The sequence below is a fragment of the Homalodisca vitripennis genome, chromosome 2 (genome assembly GCF_021130785.1).
Source record: "Homalodisca vitripennis isolate AUS2020 chromosome 2, UT_GWSS_2.1, whole genome shotgun sequence".
In the NCBI taxonomy this organism is placed as follows: Eukaryota; Metazoa; Arthropoda; class Insecta; order Hemiptera; family Cicadellidae; genus Homalodisca; species Homalodisca vitripennis.
Genome location: NC_060208.1, coordinates 101318628 through 101339884, shown reverse-complemented (window position 1 = coordinate 101339884; position 21257 = coordinate 101318628). Strand labels below are relative to the sequence as shown.

General features: G+C 32.4%; 1 protein-coding gene across 1 annotated transcript; it reads right to left on the bottom strand.

The window, feature by feature from the left end:
* Window positions 1–721: 721 nt before the first annotated feature.
* LOC124354458 (RNA demethylase ALKBH5-like) lies at window positions 722–21012 on the bottom strand. Its single transcript, XM_046804917.1, has 7 exons — window positions 20784–21012; window positions 20341–20553; window positions 14015–14257; window positions 10797–10928; window positions 4519–4599; window positions 3219–3305; window positions 722–2206 (listed from the first exon to the last, which is right to left on the bottom strand). The coding sequence occupies exons 1-7, from the start codon at window positions 20864–20866 to the stop codon at window positions 2035–2037; spliced, it is 1011 nt and encodes a 336-aa protein (XP_046660873.1). The 5' UTR covers window positions 20867–21012; the 3' UTR covers window positions 722–2034.
* Between the last annotated feature and the right edge of the window lie 245 nt (window positions 21013–21257).

Here is a 21257-nt window from a genome sequence, read left to right as displayed (position 1 = left end):
GCTACAAACAAATTCAATTAGATAAAGCCATTTTTGAAGTAAGAAATAGATCTTCAGTGTGAAAAGCTTCCAACTCAGAATATCAAAATAAAAAATAAATATAGCATGTCACAGTCCAAATAGAGGAACCATTGAACAGCCATCAAGAATACCAATTGATATTAGAACATTTGTACATGGCAAAGGGCTAGAATTTCCCTGTTATAATTTATGACAAAACCCCACTGTTAAGGGTTATTTTGATCAAACAACATGACATCTCTTGCCCTGTGCTAATGATTTGAAAACAATACGAGTATACTTGTAAAAAACTTTGCAATTTCATATTTGTAAAGACAAAAATTCTGAAAAACAAACTTTACCAAAATATAAAGAAAGGACAATGGTCAATACTCATTCATAATTATATAGAAAATTATATGGCATTAATTCTCCAGCTCCCATATAAGACCTGGTCCCTGATGGATATTAACGACAAGCCAGATTTGGTCAAAAATGAGTCAAAGTTGAGCTTGATGGGTGAAACACATGTACAGGACATTTTCCAAATCACTTATTTTTTACTTGGAGAGTCCCAAAAAGGGATATCTTTATTGAAAACAAAATATTGTATGTTTTTTACCATCATAAGACAAACACTTTCAAATAAATTAGCAATTTATCATGGATTTTTCAAACTTCTTTAACTGGAAGAGTAGGACTGAAAAGAACAAATTCAATATAAACAACAAATTTTAATATATATATAACTATTACTATAGTAATACACATTAAAACAAAACAACTCATGTACCTTAATTATTGATACAAAACCTATGACTTGAAAATTCAAAGACATAAATATCTCAAAATGAATTCTAAAATTAAAAATGTATTATGTAAGGCACAGTTTTTACAAAAGCAAAACCTAATATTAGAAAATAATACACAAGGACATAAAAGTAACAACAATGTGTGTGCACTAAGGACTGAAAGTAGTTTTTCGGTTGCTATAAAATGTATACAAAAAAACCAATTCAACACAAATATAGTGTACCATTAAATAAATTCTTAAATCCAAGTAACTACCAAATAAGTCAACATTACGAATTATAAGCAAAAGAGAACTAACAAGTACAAGCTGTAATAATCACACATTTTACATTATTCTCCGTTAATAGTAAAAAAGTTAAGGGTATCAACACTTTATCTTATTAACATTAATTTCAAGAATTCCTTGAACAAGGTAATAATAATACAATAATACTTAAGTTTACAAATATTTAAACTACATCTCACATTATTAACAAAGAAGTTTTGATACATACAAAAATACAATGTACTTGATTTCTTATCACAATATTTAGGTAACTTTGTATTGCACAAATAAGATAGGTTACAAATACTGGATTTTTCTAGAAAAAGACATAAATATGATGGGAAAATAAACTCTGCTATCTCCTGTATTTAATTACTTAGAACAAGTACACATTACAACTGTTATTTTTTACATATTTTATTTCTATTAAAAAATCCTAACAAACATACAATAAGAGTATTCGTGTTAAGGCCTACACAAGCATCTTTCATTTCAATCAGACTAACATAGTTAAATATTGTACATTATATATTCTGATAAAATATTACAGATTTTGTTTTAAAATTATGTAAATAAGTGTTAAACCGTTTGATACACAAATATTTGACATTGATTGCAAACAAGATAAAACCAATTTAATGACTCTGAAATTAAATAAAAACTTAACATCTTATGAAAAGTGAAATTCTTTATCAAGAAGCTAATTGATTTTAAATTTAACATTATACATATAATATTATATACATTTGCACGCAAGTTAATGCAAACATTTTAACAAACAAGTAAATAAATTGCACTTAAACAGTAAAGAAATACAGTCAGTCATCTAGAAAATGTCAATGACTAAATTATGGCTCTGACATGTTGCAGAACAAATTATGACTGATAACATATTATTGCACAATTTTCTTTAAAAAACTAAATTTCCAGCTATGGTTTTTTTGTGAAGAGTTTATTTAAGTAGTGGAAGAAATTTGACAGCCATCTAACTTCTCATCTGGATCGCTCAAAGGACTGGTCTGATCAGGTTCAGTGTTGTACGAGTCTGCTCTGGCACGTTTGGGCATGTCCTCATACGCTTGAATTGCTACTGACCGTTTGCGGCCTCGTCTCTTGTTGTCCTCAGGCCTGATAACAAGTTAATGACATTTACCAATATTACAAGCTACATGGTCTGCCAGGATACATAAAAGACAAAAACAACTATTGTAATAATGGAGGGAAAGGAGTGTACAAGTATGGTGTAGACTGTGTGTATCGGATCTCTGACTTGAGGTTTATGGAATGGAGTAAAAATGGCTTGTAGTCAGTAATGAGTCAATAAGCATTAATTAAATAACATCAGCAGTAAACTATAGAGAAAAGTTAAAATACTCTCAATAGACTCGGTCTTATCACACTTGTCAAATAAACTAATAAATACAATAATTACAGTGAAAGTTTTGAGATACCAGCAGAGATAGGCCAATATTATGTGTCTCAGCTCAAACACCCTAGGTTTAAGATAACCAACGAGAACAACTGTAAAATATACACATGAGTAGTCAGATCCCAAATGCACTGGTCACCTTTGCACGATGGTGAGCTTGAAGACCCTTTCTTTGACCTGCCAGTAAACTGCCACCATCAGTAGACTACATGTTGCAATACATATTTGTCAGTCATCATTATCATCATATTTCATTGTCACAATGAACGTTTACAAATACCGCAAGAGCTATAAAAACAGGTGACATTGTCATATTGTACAATTAAATTATAGACATACAGTTTTACACAAATTAACGGTGAATATTCAACTTAGAGTATATTATCATTCCTTATGAACAAAAGTATGTACATATTCTAAAGTAAAATTTTGACCTATACCAAAAACACATCTAAACCATAACACATTTTTTCTAGTAGGTAAATCTGTTAGATTGCCTTTGAATGTGTTGGTGTTTATTTTAGAAATAAATAAACTACATAGATCTTTTAGGTTTAAGAGAATGGAGGTTTCCAGCTTCATGTTTTATACCACAACAATATGGTGGAAGGTGACCTTACTCCCATTCTGTATTAAGATATAAAATTTATATCACTGATGTTCCAAAATGTTTTGCACATTTGATTACAAATAGGTAAAACTCAATCCCACCTTGAGAGGCCATTGATGTCTGAGTCGTTGGCAACAGATGATAAGACGTCTTCATCACATCCCAAACGAGGAGCAGTTGGCAGCACCCTTAAACAAACATGTGTAGGTTACCTCCTGGACATGATTTCATTTGCTATGATGCACTTCCTCACCAATTTGTGTAATCAGTTGCATTAGCCCAGTTGGGATAAATATTGAATTATAACGACTGTATCACATGACACAAAGTTTATTTTCTAACTATTTTTCATTACCTCTTCATCCAGATGAGTGCTGCAATCCCAACATTCGCTTATGGTCACTGGCCAGAAATGTTTTATTGTAAGCATTTACAAGATAGGTTACAAAACAAAAAGTATTCATACTAGAAGCAATTACTTTGTTACCAATACAATCAAAAGGAATTTCTCAATGAGTTCGATGATTCAGTTTTACATCTTACATCATACCTTTATAAACCGATGAAGATCGCATTTTTTAACACCCTTCATTCAAACGTGAATGGGCACATAAAAATCAATTGAATTTTACACTTAGGAGTCTTGAGTTTAGACGGTTACCACAAACAATGTGTCATTCATTCATAAACATAATTTTACTTGTGATTGAATAGTGCTCACAAACACATAGGGATACCAGAACTAGGGTTAGTAATTTTATTTGCTTTACAAATTCTAAGACCAACAGGCTGGTTTACAGTTTCTCTATTAAACTTGAAACTATAGTGTACCACCACTTAGAACAGTTGGAAATAGTGAGTACATTAGATACTACAAGATAATTTGGGTCAAGCAACGTGTTTTTCAGACAATCTAATATTGATGGTAACTCAAAAGTTACCTTAAGCCATTATTAACTCATTATTTCTAAAATAATAACAACTCTGAGGAAAGACGAACTGTACTTGTGACAGCTGCCGGTGCTGGTTGTTGGGATGGTCAATGCAAATTCTATCCACAGACAACAGTCATATCTCTGCAATTTTTATACATTCCGACACTCTTCTATAAGTTCTTGAAACAACTGTCCAATGCTAGTCATGACACCGTTCACAGTACTTATCTGTTTACACTAGACGTTTTACTGCTTGACACTGCTTTCCAATTCTCGTGTATAACCGTCTGACACTTGTTGCGGCTGTGCTCTTGAGAGCTCTTGCATCTATTTAAACTAGCAACTTTTACTGTCGGACAAAAAAATTGCACAACTTCCTGCCAGTGTAAATACAACTTAACAATCTATTTCTATACCAATGTTTGTAATATTAAACTTACTGTAACAGAACATACCCAACACTAACCTGCGCAGGATGATTACGGCACGACGTGCAACTGTGTCTTCAGGTCGCACGCAATGTGTTATCTCATCTGCAGCAAACCCACTAAAAAAACAACATTAGTTCTTAAAATCAACATTTTTCGAGCCAACTTGATTTTAAACAATATTATTTAATTTCATTAATTAACGGATTACTTACAGTAAAACCCCAGCTAATCGAACTCGTACATAATATAAATAACCGAACAAAGTAGTTTATATTTAACAGCAGAACACTGTGCTAACCTTCCACCTCTTGACAGAGTGAGCGCATGCGTGATGTATTGCTGTAGCAACTGACTGGACGTATAACGTTTCCTAGATATGATGGAGGCCACCCTCCCTCTCCCTGCACAACACCAGTGCCCACCATTACACTCTGCTTTACAGTGCGTGCCTCCAAGCTGCTGCTATTAGTCTTCTTCCCTGCTCCTGCCAGAAGTCCCAGTATAATTTAAAGAAATCATTTGTATGCAATTCATTTTCCCTGCGCACTCATTCTAATAGGGTATTTAGATTCATAGGTAATTTTTAGGTGTAATTTGTTTGATACAAAAATTGGTTATTCGAAATGGCTGTATGCTATCCCCTTTTTCCGGTTAAACGTGGTTTTATTGTACACCCTAAATCCTCATTCCATTTTATAACCTAAATGGCATATTTTACCTAAAATTTCAGTGGTCCAAGCATCAGGAAAATGTAAGTATTAGAATCCTACTTTGGCCAAAAAGTATCTATTTTAAGCCGTTGTAATCTACTTTCAGTTATGATATTTCTATTCCCATAGTTTTAATTGTTGTTCCAAGAAGATAATATATGCATACATAGGCTAAGAAGCCTACTTCAGTAAAAAAGTGTTTCATTCCGGTTGTTTAGATTTACTTCCAGTTTGTATTTACGATGCCACACTTGAGTTTGTCTTGTTACCCTAATAAAGTAAATACATATATATATATATATATATATATATATACTAATTAAAAAGTATCCATGCTTCACTATAATAGTATAATAGCACTAAAATTACGTGTGTAATTATAGCTTTTGGTTTGAGAAGATAAAATTATACTTTAAATGACACAGCTAGGAACATAGGGCTTTTAATAGTGAACTGCTGGTAAAGAAACATAGACGTTATTAAAACCTCCTGATAAACAATGTTTGTTCACCTGTAGAAAGCTTACTCGTGAACAGGCCACATACAAGAAACAGTCAATCCATAAATCCACTCCTGCTACTTTCGAAGACTGACCTTGGACTTTGTTCATTGTCATGATGAAATACCTTAAAAGGAAATTACATCCATTTAAACTGTGGTAATTGGATGAAATTAAGAAGATTCTTTGTAGAAAATCTGTTTCTCCTGTGCCTCAGCCTATGATGATAGTTAGTTAGTTGATGAACAATAACTTTTCTGCATAATTTTTCACCTGTATTCACGTGTCATTACAAAATTTTGGAGGAATTACAATATGCAGAAGAATTATTGAAGCACCAACTTTCAACTTAAGATTGTTAGGTGGAATCCCATATTGATTTAATGTGTAGAGAAACTATAGGGCAGTGAACTGTGACCTCTAACTCTACAACAGAGTCCACAGATTGATATTTCGCTATTTCAGTAGGAAGTTGGCCCCTTAATGCTTGCCACCATGTCTTTTTGTACTAATAACCCTTTCCTTTAGCCATTGAAGATTATTTGCATGTAATGTACTTCAATTGGGAAACTCTGCCCCAAGTTCACCTTTGAGATGAGCCCTCATGTAGACTTGCAAGAATCAGGCTTGGACTTTAGGCCATAGTTGGGATGACTTAAATTTATAGAAAATAATAACTTTGCACTCCAAAAAAACAGTGTAACAGAGAAAACTTTATCTGAAAACTGTATGTAGTATAATGAAATAAAACAGTACATTACAAAAATAATGTATTGTGTTATATAGATTTTAAAATTTAAACTTTTAGTACAATGAGAAAATTAAAACATTGTTGGGTTGAGATTATGTAGACTTAGATTCTTTTGAGGAACACATTGGGCAAGACAAAGAGGACAGCCATCTACCACCTTGTTTCTTAGAATCATTACAAAACTTTTTAATGTAGAGAGCTGATTAACTTAATTTGTTATGATGGCAATTTTCATTTCAATATCATGATTTTCACAATTGGTTTTAAAAACATGAATAAACTTTGTTTAGGACTCATGTGGATACCAAATGGTAATGTAATGTATGATTATTATAAAATTTGTAATCAAAAGAATCAAGACTTTTCATGAAATTCTGTGGTTAACCTGTAACATTTTAAAACCACTTCTTAATTAGCACCTAAGATGTATAATGGATATGTTTACAATGTCCCAAATAGATTCACTTCTATAGATTTGTGATGATAAAAATACTCATTCACAATTCTGTGATGTTTCGTAAATTTTGTAATGACTCATTTCATACGCCCATCTCACATTCATTTCAATACTTAGGCCTAATTTAATTTAGAAATTTGCTAGTAATAATAATTAAGGAATAATTATTTATAAATTGTCTCAAATTTTAATACAAACAATAATAAATACAAAATTAAATATATCAAAATTAATCAAAATTCACCTTATTACATATAAAATTCAAAAGTTATAAAGTGAACTAAAGTCAGTGATACAGTGTGCAGGGATGGTTGTTGAAGAGTGAAGACAGCAGATATTTGAAAGGTGGAGAGGAGAGAGGGATCTGGAAGAAGTGAAGCAAGATTATTATAAAGAAACTGGTTACATTTATTCAGCAGTATTTGAAAGGTTACTTTATTAAATTCTTATTATCACTGAAGTACAAAGAAGCAGAAGACAGACATTGGGTGAGAAAATTCCTTTTAAGTTTAATAGTGATTCATTGGAAGAACATAAAACCCAGGAACATTCGATTTGGCTAATAATTCAAAATTAATATAATTAAAATCTAACAACAATTATTTTTCAAAATTACAATATCTTTTATTAAAAAAAAAAAATACCCAATATTTCTATTTCATTAAGCCAGCACGACCACCCTGCCCTAAAAATTAAGAATTGTATTTAAAAATTTACCATTATTGTATCCTCCATCTTGTTTCAAAATTCAAACTTGTATGTCAATTAATTTATCATCATTAAAGTTCACATTTATATCATACTGAGTTATTTGTTATTTCTAACTATAATCAGAATACAAATTAAGTTTAACCATTTATTTAAAGTAATAATAGTAGTATGATATTACAATTTCTACAATTAGTTATGGAAAAATTAAAAACATTCGTCTTGAGAATGAAAATATATTATGTTAATGTTACTATAATATTACAAAAGAGTATAACACAGTGTTATATATTTTTGTAATATATAACGATGACAAATTTCCAAAATCCTCCTATCCTTTTAAATCATCCATTATCAATAACTATAATATTAGAGATGTAGCCTCGAAAAGGGTTTGATAAATATATACCGTAATAATGATAAATGAAAAACCACAAGGACTTTGATTACAATATTTATCACGTTCATAGTTGTTAATACAATATTCAAATTAATATTATAGTATATATACAATAATAAACCTTTTTAACACTTGATGTATTTTTTATTTCGTACAATGTACATTTCAAATTCTAAGAATTCATTATTCGGTACTTTTAGGTTCAAGTGTTAAAAAGGTTTATTATTGTATATATACTATAATATTAATTTGAATATTGTATTAACAACTATGAACGTGATAAATATTGTAATCAAAGTCCTTATGTTTTTTCATTTATTTTGTAGATAGGCTGTGATATTTTCAAAACTGTTTCTTAGCGATGGAAATTTTGTGATAGAGTCAGTCAGTGGATTTGGCTTTTATATATATATAGATAAGTCTCGGAAATGTATTTCAGTCTAAAAGCATCTACTTCTGGCCCTTGTAATCATGTACTCTTCCTGTTTAAGATTTATGTGGTGCTATATTCAGGCCCATATCTAAGCACGTGCTATTCTGTACTCACACATAGGGTGGCAAGATTTGAGAGATGGCAAACTTTTAAATTTAATTTTTAATGTTCATATAATGAAATATTTAGAAAGCATAAAAATAATTATAATCAGTCAAGATTTATATGAGTCATAAGGTAGTCTGAATAAGGGCAACGCACCGCTACGTACATAGGTTTATGTACATGAACAGTTATTGTTCTAGGGGGATCCGCCACCACGCTATCTACTGCTCTACTACTCTCAGATCAAAAGGTATAGATACCCAAGTAAGAACATAACCAAGATCTAACTAATAGTAACTAGTGGAGCTATAATAACGGACGTTAAATTGAAAAAATAGTTTTTTTATTTTTCCATTTAGGTATACAGAGCAAATAATTTAGATACAATACCTTCTACTTCTTTTTTTCATAACAACAAAGAAGATTCCAGTTTTTGGTGTTTGCAACCAAAATGCAACTTTGAAATTGTCAAACTAATGTTTCTATGTAATTTTTGAATAACATGAATAAAAGTATCAAATTATATTTGAATTCTTGACCATGCAAATTCAAAATTTTCGGCTTTGGTCACGTTATGGGGTTTTTCAAGTTATTATTTTGGACGTATAATTTTGAAAACTACTATTATAAACTTAAATTTTAATACCAGTTTCATTGCACTGATTTTGTTAATTTTCCACAGCAGGGATCTGCTGTATGAATCACACCGACTACCAGACTGCCAAGAGCGGTATTGCCATGATTGTACATGGGCTGCTCGCGCCTTGGACTGCGAAAGAAGTCTTAATAATTTTAATATACTGCATTTATAACCATTTGAAGATCTACTATACTGTACTTGGTCTACAAAGGCATGTCTAAAAATTAATTGCTTGCTGTGAAGCTGTTTTTAATTATTTACAATATTTACATTTGATCTGTCGGTGCTTTGCATCGAATCAGACATAACAGTGTAAGTTTTAATGAAGTAATTGACGGTTTTGCTCATAGGCAAGCTAGAAGAAAATCACTACTTAGGTATGCTATAGGCAGTTCAAACAGAAACTTTTTAAATCCAAAGTTTTATTTTTCACTGTAACTATTGTTAAGTTGTCTATAATCTTATGACGATAAATAGAACTACTGTAGTTTGATTATATGTTTAATTATACAAATTTTAGAACTGAAGTAGATTATTGAAGAAATATCATTATAATTTTAAGAAAACAACAAAGTAAAAAATACACTGAATGTATGTTAATTCAAAGCTTGGTTCCTTGTATGTGAGGTATAAATTAATGTATGTTATATAGTACGGAGCTGGCTGGTCAACGACAGGAAGGGGTGGATAGTGATATGGGGAGGGGTTGAACAACTGATGCCACAAAGGTGCATTACTACTAAATATGGGCATATAGCTATTGCTGATTTTGCTTTTTTGCTCCGACCAAAACAATATATACATATGTAGTCTTAAGTAAATAACTTCAGACAAAAAACATCTACTTCCAATACATGTAATCCACTTCCAAGATAAGAGAAGAGTGGACAGCCTTACTAAATTCATGGTTCATTTAAAAGTAATAGCTTAAAATAGGTCTTATATGATAAAAATTGTGTTTCAAACTGTAGTCTGGAAAAGAATGGTTCTTTAAGGCCTCGTTAGTGTCCATTCCTCTGATTTTTCCTTAAGTAACTTTAAATTTCATACTACATTGAGGAGAAACCCAACCAGTTTCGACTACATTATGTGCAAACATTCACAGCTGTGTTCATCAAGGTAGACTTTTAACAGTGTTTAAATAGTATTTCCAATGAATGGTTTAAATTTGTGTTACATAATCTGTAGTGAAGTTAGATAGTAACTTAGTCTTTGAATCTGCATCACACTAATGATCAAGCACTTTATATTTAATTTTTTTGTATTAATATATAAGGAAATGTATTAACTTCTTTATGAACTTCAGTTGGAAGGGTCAACAGCTGTTTATAGTGTCAGTTTAACTTGGAAACTAAAATATTCTAAGAAACTTTTCTAACTTTTCTCTTCATACAAATATTGTTGGATTTCTATGAATATACTAAGAAAATAATTTGCCAGACTGGCCCAGCCATTCTTGATAGTAGTGCTCAGCAAGCCATTAAGCAATAATTGTAATTACATATTTTCTTTATTTCTAACCTTAAATCGTTTAGCCATATTTTTCTGGTTTACCATGTTATTAAAATGTTTCGATAATGCCTCCAAGTAACATTTTAAAACTTACTGACCTGAGCAATGTGACGCAGCCCCTTTCCAAAGGAAGGCAGAAGATTGGTTTAGACACTCGTATCGGCTTGAAGGTGAACTTGCATCCAAAACTCAACATCGAGTCACTCATAAACGATACTGACACAATTGGCCTAAAAAAACACTTAACAAATTTGGTAACCATCATAACCACGCTACATTAAGTTATTATTTATAATTGTCAAGTGAAACTTTTGATTGTCTACATTGACTGAAATAACCAAATAGATGGAATCATATTCTTATTGTTTTGTTAGCTCAACAAATAAGCAGCTTATCACATTGCCAACACTATTTATTGCCACAGGCCATAAAGAAAGAATATGGGCAGGCTGTACAGATATTTCCATCTGCTAATACCACCCCAGTGCTAATATATAGTATAAAGTAAATACAGCACAGTATTGTTTGTATATGTACAAAGTAAATAAATATTATTGAAACCAAAAAACTTTATACAACATGTTGATTATTCTTGCAAAATTAAACTATTAGTAATAAATACAACATTATTTTATAGATGAGATCTAATCTTTATATAAACATACAACTTGTTGAACACTTTCATGTATCAAATGTTAAATACTGTATAACATGATGGTCATCATCAACTAAGCATTAACTTTAAAAAATGTTCATTGACCAACATATATTTAGATGTAGTTATGCATTATGACAATCATACTTAACCTGTTTGCTTTAGGTTTAAAATTAAAATAACACTTATCTAACCATAACTGTACCATATGAGAATTAATCTATCCTACATATATTTTAACCTACCTAATCCATATCTTAACTTGTCATACCTGTATCTTAAAATTATCCTACCCTGAGCAAACATAAAGGCCATTAGAAAATCTAACAAAATTATTAGCTACACTATCTGAGCATCACACATATGTTCCAATCTACCCTGCCCAATGGCCAACAGCTCTTCCTGATAGCAAACAGCCATGCCACGCCGACGGACCAATCCACGACATACAACCCTCTGCCTGTTACACAAAATCTGATGTGGTCACTTATACATGTGACCACAATAACCTTTGTAATTTGTTATATGGTTAAGTTCAATTATAACAAATTACTTTTATGAACGAATAGAGCACTGTGTTTAATATGTTTTGTACTCCAGTCAATGTTAGAATGGAAAAAGTAAATAAAAATCTACATTTTTGCTGAGGATTCACTAACTTAGAATGCCAAAACTATGTGATATTTGGTTTGTTGGCTTTCAAATCAATGACGTACTGGGTCACTTAGACTAACAAAAAAAAAATAAATTATTTTTCTTTATAATGCACCAAAAAATTGGTTTCACCATGAATACATTTTGTTTTATAACATATAAACCCTTAAAATCGATATTTCTATACTGGTATGTCCATACATTGAATTGCAACCAATAAAATCTTCACTTTCACATTTATTTATTAACTAATCGTAGTGAAAAAAACACCAGTTAGACATTGAGAAACTTAAAGCACTGATGTGTGGCACAGTTATTTTAGGTTGTAAATTGGCAACAATAGTATGTATTTCTGTAAAAATTAAAGTGATGGGGAAGGGACAGTCGTGTTGATAAGCCAAGCCATTTTCTCATTCAGATCGTTCACACTTGAAATTGTGATCTTTCCTGGTTTGTAAATAATTTGTCATTAATTTATAACCCATGAACAATGTGATCATATAAACAGCAACTAGCATTATTAATTTATTTTTATGAGACAAAGTTTTATATTTAAGAAATTGCTTCTCATTATTTCTTTATATTTATTTTTACCATTTCATTATTTTTTTACCATACAATTGTTGCACCCGTAGCCATGGTACAAAGGGTTGATTAATTGTGAATGTTGAGTTTAGGAAAAGATTTCAGATGCTGCAATAAGAGGAAGGTAAACTGGAGCTAAACTCAACATTCGCATATAATACTTACAAAAAAAGCAATATAAAGCAAGATAAGAGTACGCCAAGTATTGCGTAGCAAGGCTTCTGTGAGGTTGCATGCAAAACTGTAAGTAAAAAGCTCATTTATCCTCAAGATGTCCTGACGACAAATAAACAGATTTCGGTAAGTTACTGAAATGTGGTTAATTCACAATCTGCAGAATAAGTAGACACCAGTACCAAACAGTACCATACATAGTTGCCCCTTGAATATTACCAAAATTAACATAATCAATTACTGGCTCTTAAAGTTTAATGTTATGGAAATCTAAAATACTAAACTTAAAAATTATAAAAACCTGTACTTATACACAATTTATTTTATTAGGCCATTCGATACCAATGTCTCCTTTATCAGAAACTTCACTGATAAATACAAAACATGGATATTAAAAAGATTTACAAGAGTACATTAAATAAAGCAAAATTAAAGCTGAAGTATTTATTTACAGTTTCATATACATTTAAGAAAATTAAAATTTAATTAGCACTACATGAAAAACTTGTCAAAAGATGTACATATAAAATTAATCAAAGATATACAATTAATGCTAAAACAGAATGTGGAAAAATAAACTCACAAATTAAAACTATACAAAAGACAATAAAATTAATCATGAATATATCAAATGCAACATTAAGAAGAAGTACACAAGCAAAATACAAAAAACAATTTTAAACATTACTCCCTGACAAAATTTATTGGATATTGAAGTGCTGTATTTTTTAATAATTACATGAATCACTACATACCAAAAGAAAATAAAAAGTTATTAAAATGTAAAACCATAGCTAAATGTTTGAACACAAGTAAATCTTACTAGCACGAATTAAGTAAACAACTAAATGTTGAATCAAGGAGATGGACAAACACAAAATTCCATTTTACTTTCATGAAGATACGAAACAGATGTTTTAACACTTTTTATATCGTCTAGTATAATTCAAAGTTATATTAAAATTCCACACTATGTCTAAAAGTTAAGAATATTAAACAAATGTTTCACTTTTGTAACGTTTTGAATAAAATCAGCTTTGTTGTATAAAAAAAAAAAACCGCCTCTAATAATAAAACCATTAGTTTTTGTAATTTTGAAAATAAGTGATGTAAATAGGATTTTTGACATTTGCCATCGTTATATGTTACCAAATGTAGAACACAACGTTTCGAAGATTGAAATCTATCCTCTTGATCAGATGAGGGAGTAATTAATATTATTAGTAACGTAGTAGATGCTGATATTACCTGTCAAATATATGTACTGGATCTATGTGCGATACAATACAGCCACCAGGACGATAATCATTGATAACTGCAGAATTGACGAAGCCCTCTGGTATGATTCCTGTCCGCACAAGAGGGTTGATGACAAGCCGTGTAACCCAGCTGGGAATCGGATCTACCTGGCCAGGACGATAGAGTCGTTCCATCCCAGGACCCTTCCGAGCCAGCTGTGACCCATATGTGTAGCCCTCTCCAAAGAAATATCTAATATTTCAAAATTACAGCTCAATATAATGCAAACATGTCACATCAAAACAATTAAATGATAGATTGACGAAATAATTGTAGATATATAAATACACCCTGAACAAAAATTTCAAGTGAAAATTCAACATTAATTATAACCTATTAAATATGATATAATTTGGATCATCTATACATCTATACAAAGGTACAAATTAGTAATAAATTATGTAGGCCTTATGGTTGGTTTACAGCTTATTTATTACAACTATTGGAAGTTATCAAGGTTTGTTTACATAAGTTTCTTTGCTTTCTCCAACACCAGTAGGTAGCACACTCACAATTTAGGAAGTTTGTGTTTGATAACACTTCTCCATTCTCTCAACTTGCACTTTGCCAACAACTAATCTAAATAAAAAATGCTCTCAGATGAACAATTAAAACTGTTATTCTTTGAGATAAAAATCTTCAGTATTTACAAATATAGTTATTATATATATATATATTTACAAAGACCAAACACACGACAGTGAATGTATATGAGAAGCACAGCTGTTGATGACAGCCACAACTACTACAAGGCTGACGGACAGCTACATTACGGCCTTGCAGCTAACACCCTAGGTTACTCTTTATAGATCCTGGGCTGTCTTTCAAATGATCTGGTAGCTTATTGAAGTTTCATTCCAGCATATGACGGTTTTTTTCTCAAACAATGGTGTTATATGGACTGGTAGAGTGTAATCCCCTGCTTGTCTAGTGTAATGGCAGTGTAGATTTCTTTGTTTTGGAGGATCCTTACTTATACAGTAAAGTATGGTTTTTAGGATGTAAATATATGTTATTGACAATATTTTCCAGTTTTTGAAAATGTTTCTGCAGCTCTCTCTAGATCCTATTCCAGCCATTAACCTTATTGCTTTTTCTGCATTACCAGAACTCTGTGGAGATTGTCACCTGAAGAAGCACCCCCAGACTGCAATTTCATAAAGGAGGTGGCTTTCGAATAATGCGTGATATGCTATTCTCGTGGCTTCATGAGTACTAGTGTCTTGGTTCTCTCCAATCGTTTTTCATTGTATATTCTTGACCCATGTTGAAAGCTATGTAAGTGTTAATTTCCAGTTGTTCAGTATTTCTATTTGCTGCAAGCAGAACTGTGTCATCTGCATTTGACAATATTCCCTTAAGTGCTCTGGAAAGTCATTTATAAATAAAATAAACAAAACTGGTCCAAGGACCGAGCCTTGTGGAACTCCTTCTTGCTGGTAGGGGATGAGATTGTACCGATTGTGTGAGTCCATTGTTGTTTCCCTCAGTGCCACTAATTGCTTTCGTCCTTTGAGATAGCTTTCAAACCAACTGAGTGCTGTTTGTCGGATACCAAAGTTTTAAAGTTTAGTCAATATACGTATGTCCAAGGCAAAGGCTTAACTGAGATCAAGGTATAAGCTGGTGATGGTGTTGCTGATCTCAATATTGTCAATTATATATTCAGCTAGGTCGATAATTGCAGTTGTGATTTGGTTCTGTCTTATTAGAGACTTTAAGAGTCTAATAAGAATTACATTTCAATAAGTTTTGAACTGATGGGAGGAGAGAGATTGATCTGTAATTGGCAATGTTTTGAGGGCCACCTTGTTTAAATTTTGGATAGAATTTTGTACAATTTCATCACCTGTAGTTGGTTCCAAAGTTGTTAGAATTTTTCTTAGAACTCCTTGGACATGTTGAGTAGCTGGGGCTGAATCATCGTTTATGTTATTTACTTTAAGCATTTCTTTAGCTATATTTGCAAAATACTTGTTAAATTAATTAGCTATTCTTCCAGTATCTGTCAACAGTTCTCCGTCATGATATATTTCTATTTTAGTAGTTTCAGATCCTACCTTTCTTTGCCTCTCATTGTTTATGGTGTTCCAGATAGCTTTGGATTTATTATCCGATTGGTGTATGTATGTAGCGTTGACTTTATAACAATATTGAACCAACAGATACTGATTTTTTAACAATAAGTAACTTGTGTAGAATTTTAAAAACTTTTCCATATAATAAACATATTTTTTTTATAAACAATAACAGACATTCGAAAGCTTGTGGGGGATCGTGAAACGGAGTTTAAAAAGTGGTATATCAGCTGACCTGCTTTCAGATCATCTCTGTGGGTATTTGTAGAGAAGAGAAGTACGGTTTTCTAGAGAGCATACTTTCAACAACTTCTTGAAAGCGTTTAATCATAGCTACACAGGAGTAAACATAAATAGTTACGCACATTTCGTATTTTCTCTTATAAATTAATGTTTGTAATGCTATTATCATTTCATTAATAATGATGAATTTTTCCTATTACCAGTTCTAATTGTTTGTTTGATTGTTATAGCTCCTTCATTATTTATGTTTATTATTATGTCACTACGTGTATTATATTAATTATTTTAATTTCAAATAAGATTATTATAATGTCTATAGATATGTTGATATAATTGATAGATTCGTATTCAATATATATATAAACCAGGTTTGTTTCTATATCAATCAGTAATCAGTATAAACATCATCTGATATATATATATCGAATACGAGTCTATCAGGACAGCTTTCTATGAAATAGAAGTTAACTTTTTAGTCACTATTACAACTTTGCCGATTTCCCCAAAATGGGATTTTGGGAGGGTGCACAGTTGAGTATGGCTAGAAAACGTGGCCAAAAGGGATAAAATTAAAACAGTAATAATTAGACTGATATGGATGCGGTAGGAGGCTTATAACCTGTCACAACCTGAGGTGCAGTGTTATTTATGATAATCCTTCCCTCTCACCCACAGAAGCATGTTGAGCTTTGAATTCACAATGATTTTGTTATTCTTACTGCACGTGTATATTTATATACACTGTAGAAACCTCTAGTAGCACTGACATTTTTGAACTGATTTCAATCAAACTTCACAAAACCACTGTTCAAAGTAAGTACTTTTTATTCCATACTAGCTTATACCAATTTAATAGCTATTATTGGTAATTTAGTACAGTGTTGCCACAAAGTATAGGGACACCCCACATAAAGTGATATATTACTGGTGTCCCTATACTAACAGCAGATTGGCTAACTCTATATATTTCCCCATTAACGCAGTGAAAACGAAGTATTTTGGTGTGACTTTCATTACTTTATGTATAAAATCTTTCAAAATATGAACTTTTTTGTGATTTTAAAATTTTGGAGGAAAAACCTGTTTTTTGAAACATTAAAATTTATAACTTCTAAAATAAATGTCCAATCATCTTAATAATTGGTACGTTATTTTAACATAAGATATGGAGTAAATAAATGCTATTGTGGCAACTACAAAAAAATAACTCACAGTTTGGTGATCGCTCCAAGTTCCTTTATTTATTTTTTTTTTTTACAAACATGGAAATGGCGATGTTTGTAGCTGACGGCAACAAAGCAAATGATGAAAAAGGAGTGCGTGTGCATCAATATCCCTTCCTTTGTTTTGTGAGGAACAAGCTGGTGTGCGTGGATTGCCTACCACTCTCATAGTTCGAGCGCTACAACGCACCAAAGTTATCAGTTTTTCATTTCCGAAAAAAATAAAAATAAAGGAACGCCCAAAGGTGCTGCCGAAGCCCGCGCTGATGTCGACGAAAGAAAAACATCCCTCGAGATAGTACCTATCAGTAAAATATCAAATTCTAGAGGGGCTGATCAGAAATATAAATTTAATTGTAATGGAAAGGCAATTATGTACCGTGCAAATCATGTGATGCCGCGCGGCCCGTAATCGGGATTCTCGAGAAAGATAAGATAAAAGCGACAACGATACCGATCACAATACCTGGAAACACTTGTAAGTTTGTAATTTTATAATTAAACAGTTGTTTTTTCGTTCTATCATGTTTGTTTCTATAAATTTATATTTTGTGTTCTTCATACTGGTGTGGTCGGTATAATCCCAAAGTACCGAATTAAGTTTATGTGATCTAAAAACAGCAACTACCGCTTACTATGCCGTTTTTGGGTCTCACCCCAGCTACTGTCTTTCAGCATGGGGCAACTCTAGTAAAGCAAATCTACAAAGAACCCTTATTCTTCAAAAAAAGTGTGTCCGCATTTTAGCTGGTCTACAGCCTAGAGAAACTTGTAGATATGCCTTTATTGAGCTCCACATAATCACTGTGGTGTCTCTATAAATACTTCAAGTGATAATGTACTACGCATAGAATAAAAACTTGACAAGGGGTAGGGACCTGAACACACATAACACCCGCCGGGCTGCAGTTTTACCTTACCAGTACACAGAACGGCACTGTTTTCAGAGAAGCCATGGTATATGGGATCCAAGCTTTTTAATGTCCTGCCTGAACACATCAAATCACAGAGCAGTAGCAATGCCATGAAGAGAGAGCTAAGAAGATGGTTGTTGCATCATCCATTTTACACAATTGAAGAGTTCTTAAATTGGAAAACTCAATGGAATCTTGACACTTAAAACTATACATGTATTATCCCTGAATTATACTTTTGTTTTTGTAATTCTCTAAGAATGTACAAATAAAGCCTATTGTCTAATGTCTATTGTCTATCACACGTCGTTTAGGCTTTGTAAGTATTTACATGATGTTTTTGAGTGTCTGTCATCCAAAGAACGAACTAGTATGGAACTAATGTATAAATGGGGCTGTAATGGTTCCCATCAATCTAATTTTAAACAATGCAATGCTAATGACTCTAACATATTTCAAAGCTCACTAGTGTCATTACAGCTGTTTAATACAAATGAAAATACTAAGAAAGTCGTTTGGCAGAATCCTACTCCTTCGTCCACAAGATTCTGCCTAAGTTTACCTATAAGAATAAGATTTATCACATAATAAGATTTGTAACATTATATTCAAAATAAAATCAAGAAACTTAAATATTCTGAAATACAAACAGACCATTATTTAATTAAGGTCAAGGGATTAATATTTTCACGGAAAGTCAGGCAGCACTGATGGCGCTGGACTCTTGTATGATCAAATCCAAACTAGTTTGGGATAGCTATCAAGCTGTTTCCTCCCTTGCCAGAATTAACAATGTGACCGTTTGTTGGGTTCCTGGTCATGAGGGGATCCCTGGGAACGAAAGAGCTGATGCCCTGGCCAACCGGGACTCAGCGACAATTATGACGGGCCCTCAACTGTTCTGCGGTGTTCCAAGGTGTGAATCCTCTAGGGTTGTCTCGAAATGGGTTCACGCGGACCATGAGAGAAGGTGGAGGTTGCATCCGGGCTTGAGAATGAGCAGAATGGTATTACAGACGCCTTCCTCCAGGGTGGTGTCGGACCTTCTCTCATTAAATAGATCAATGTCCTCTCGGGTTATTGGTCTTATCACGGGGCATGGTCACCTGAGGAAGCATTTTCACAGAGTCAGCATCCTTCAGGAGGATCCGCTCTGCAGAATGTGTAATGAGCAGGATGAAACTGCTGAGCACCTGCTCTTTGACTGCCCTTCAATAGCAGGCGAGCAGTATGCCATCTTTGGTAGTTTGGACAGGGGTGGTGAATTCCCCCAGGAGGACCTGATAGGTTGTTTTCGGCGGTTTGTGGAACTGCTGAAATTATAGACTGGTAGGCCTCATGGTGTGTTTCCGAGGTACGCAAAAAGCCCTTGAGGCTTAGGCCTAAGTGCATGGCAGTAGGCCGCCCCAAGGGGGAAAAAAAAACAAAAACAAAAATACCTACTTATATTCCGTAATGACAAGTAGAATATAGGGACAGAGTGGCCTTCCTTTTGAGAGGCAGAAAACAAGACCAAATTGTCATAAAGAATGTGATTTTCAAAGTAGCCTAAGTCAAATAAAGTCTGGTCTTTCTAATAATGTAGTTTTTTTGATCTGCAGAAACTCTTCCAAAAATAGTGGACGCTGGATAATACCGAAGTACCTGAAATACTGTACTCATCATGAAAACTTTGTCAATTTTAATGTGAAAAAGTAATAGTATAGACAATAATTGTTTTTATAGAACTACTGTAACTGACCCTTCAACTACAGGAGAAAGCCAAATGACTACGTAATTGTGGAAAGTCATTTAAAGTTAAAAATGTTAAACCTTACTTGTTTCGCAAAGGTGCTCGATCAACAGTACAGGGTTTATACTTTCCCTTCTCTGCTCGTTCAACAACACGATCAATTTTCTCTTCAATCTTGGTACACTGTGCGTCATCAAACAAGCGTTTCTGTTTTATTCCTGTCTTGATCATATCTAGCAGGGCTATCTCTTCCTCAATTGTTCGATACTGAGACCAATAGAAAGGTCCACTCATGAATCTGAATAGAAAAGGTGCATTTAATAGAACATGTTACAACCATACTATTAGTTTGCATTAGTTAACACATGAGAAGTATCCCAAGATATCATATGAAACAATGACAATTATTAATGAATTAGAAGTAAGTTCAATAATTCATATTTATAATATCCTTACTAATAATAAAGTTAAATGATCAATAATTATTTTAATTTTAAAACAATTATACCAGTTGATATAATTTCATACCTTTTGCCCTGACATTCGTTATCAGCGGCATTCTTTTGTTTGACACGCAATAACTGCCGGAGATCGCTAAAACCTTCTGCCATATTAAAAATGTATAACGAATTATAGGCACGTATTGATTGTAAAGTTTGAGTCTTTTAAATGAAACTTTATTTTAATTGCCAGGTTAAACACATATCTCCAAACTCAAAACATTTCGAACATAGACAGGATGGATAGATCAGCTGATGACAGAAAAGATACCAGAGACCAACAAGTCGTCATTATGGTTATTTATGGCACTTTCTTTTTTTTTATTGACAACATTAATGTTATAGGTTCATAATTGTATTTATACAATTAATTATAATCTTATACTATTAAAAGAACAAAATAATAGAGGTATTTGACATATTGGTTCAAGTGTAAACTGTAGGCATTTTATTTGAAACGATCGGGTTATTACATTTTAAAGAACAAGGGTCGTTCACTTTC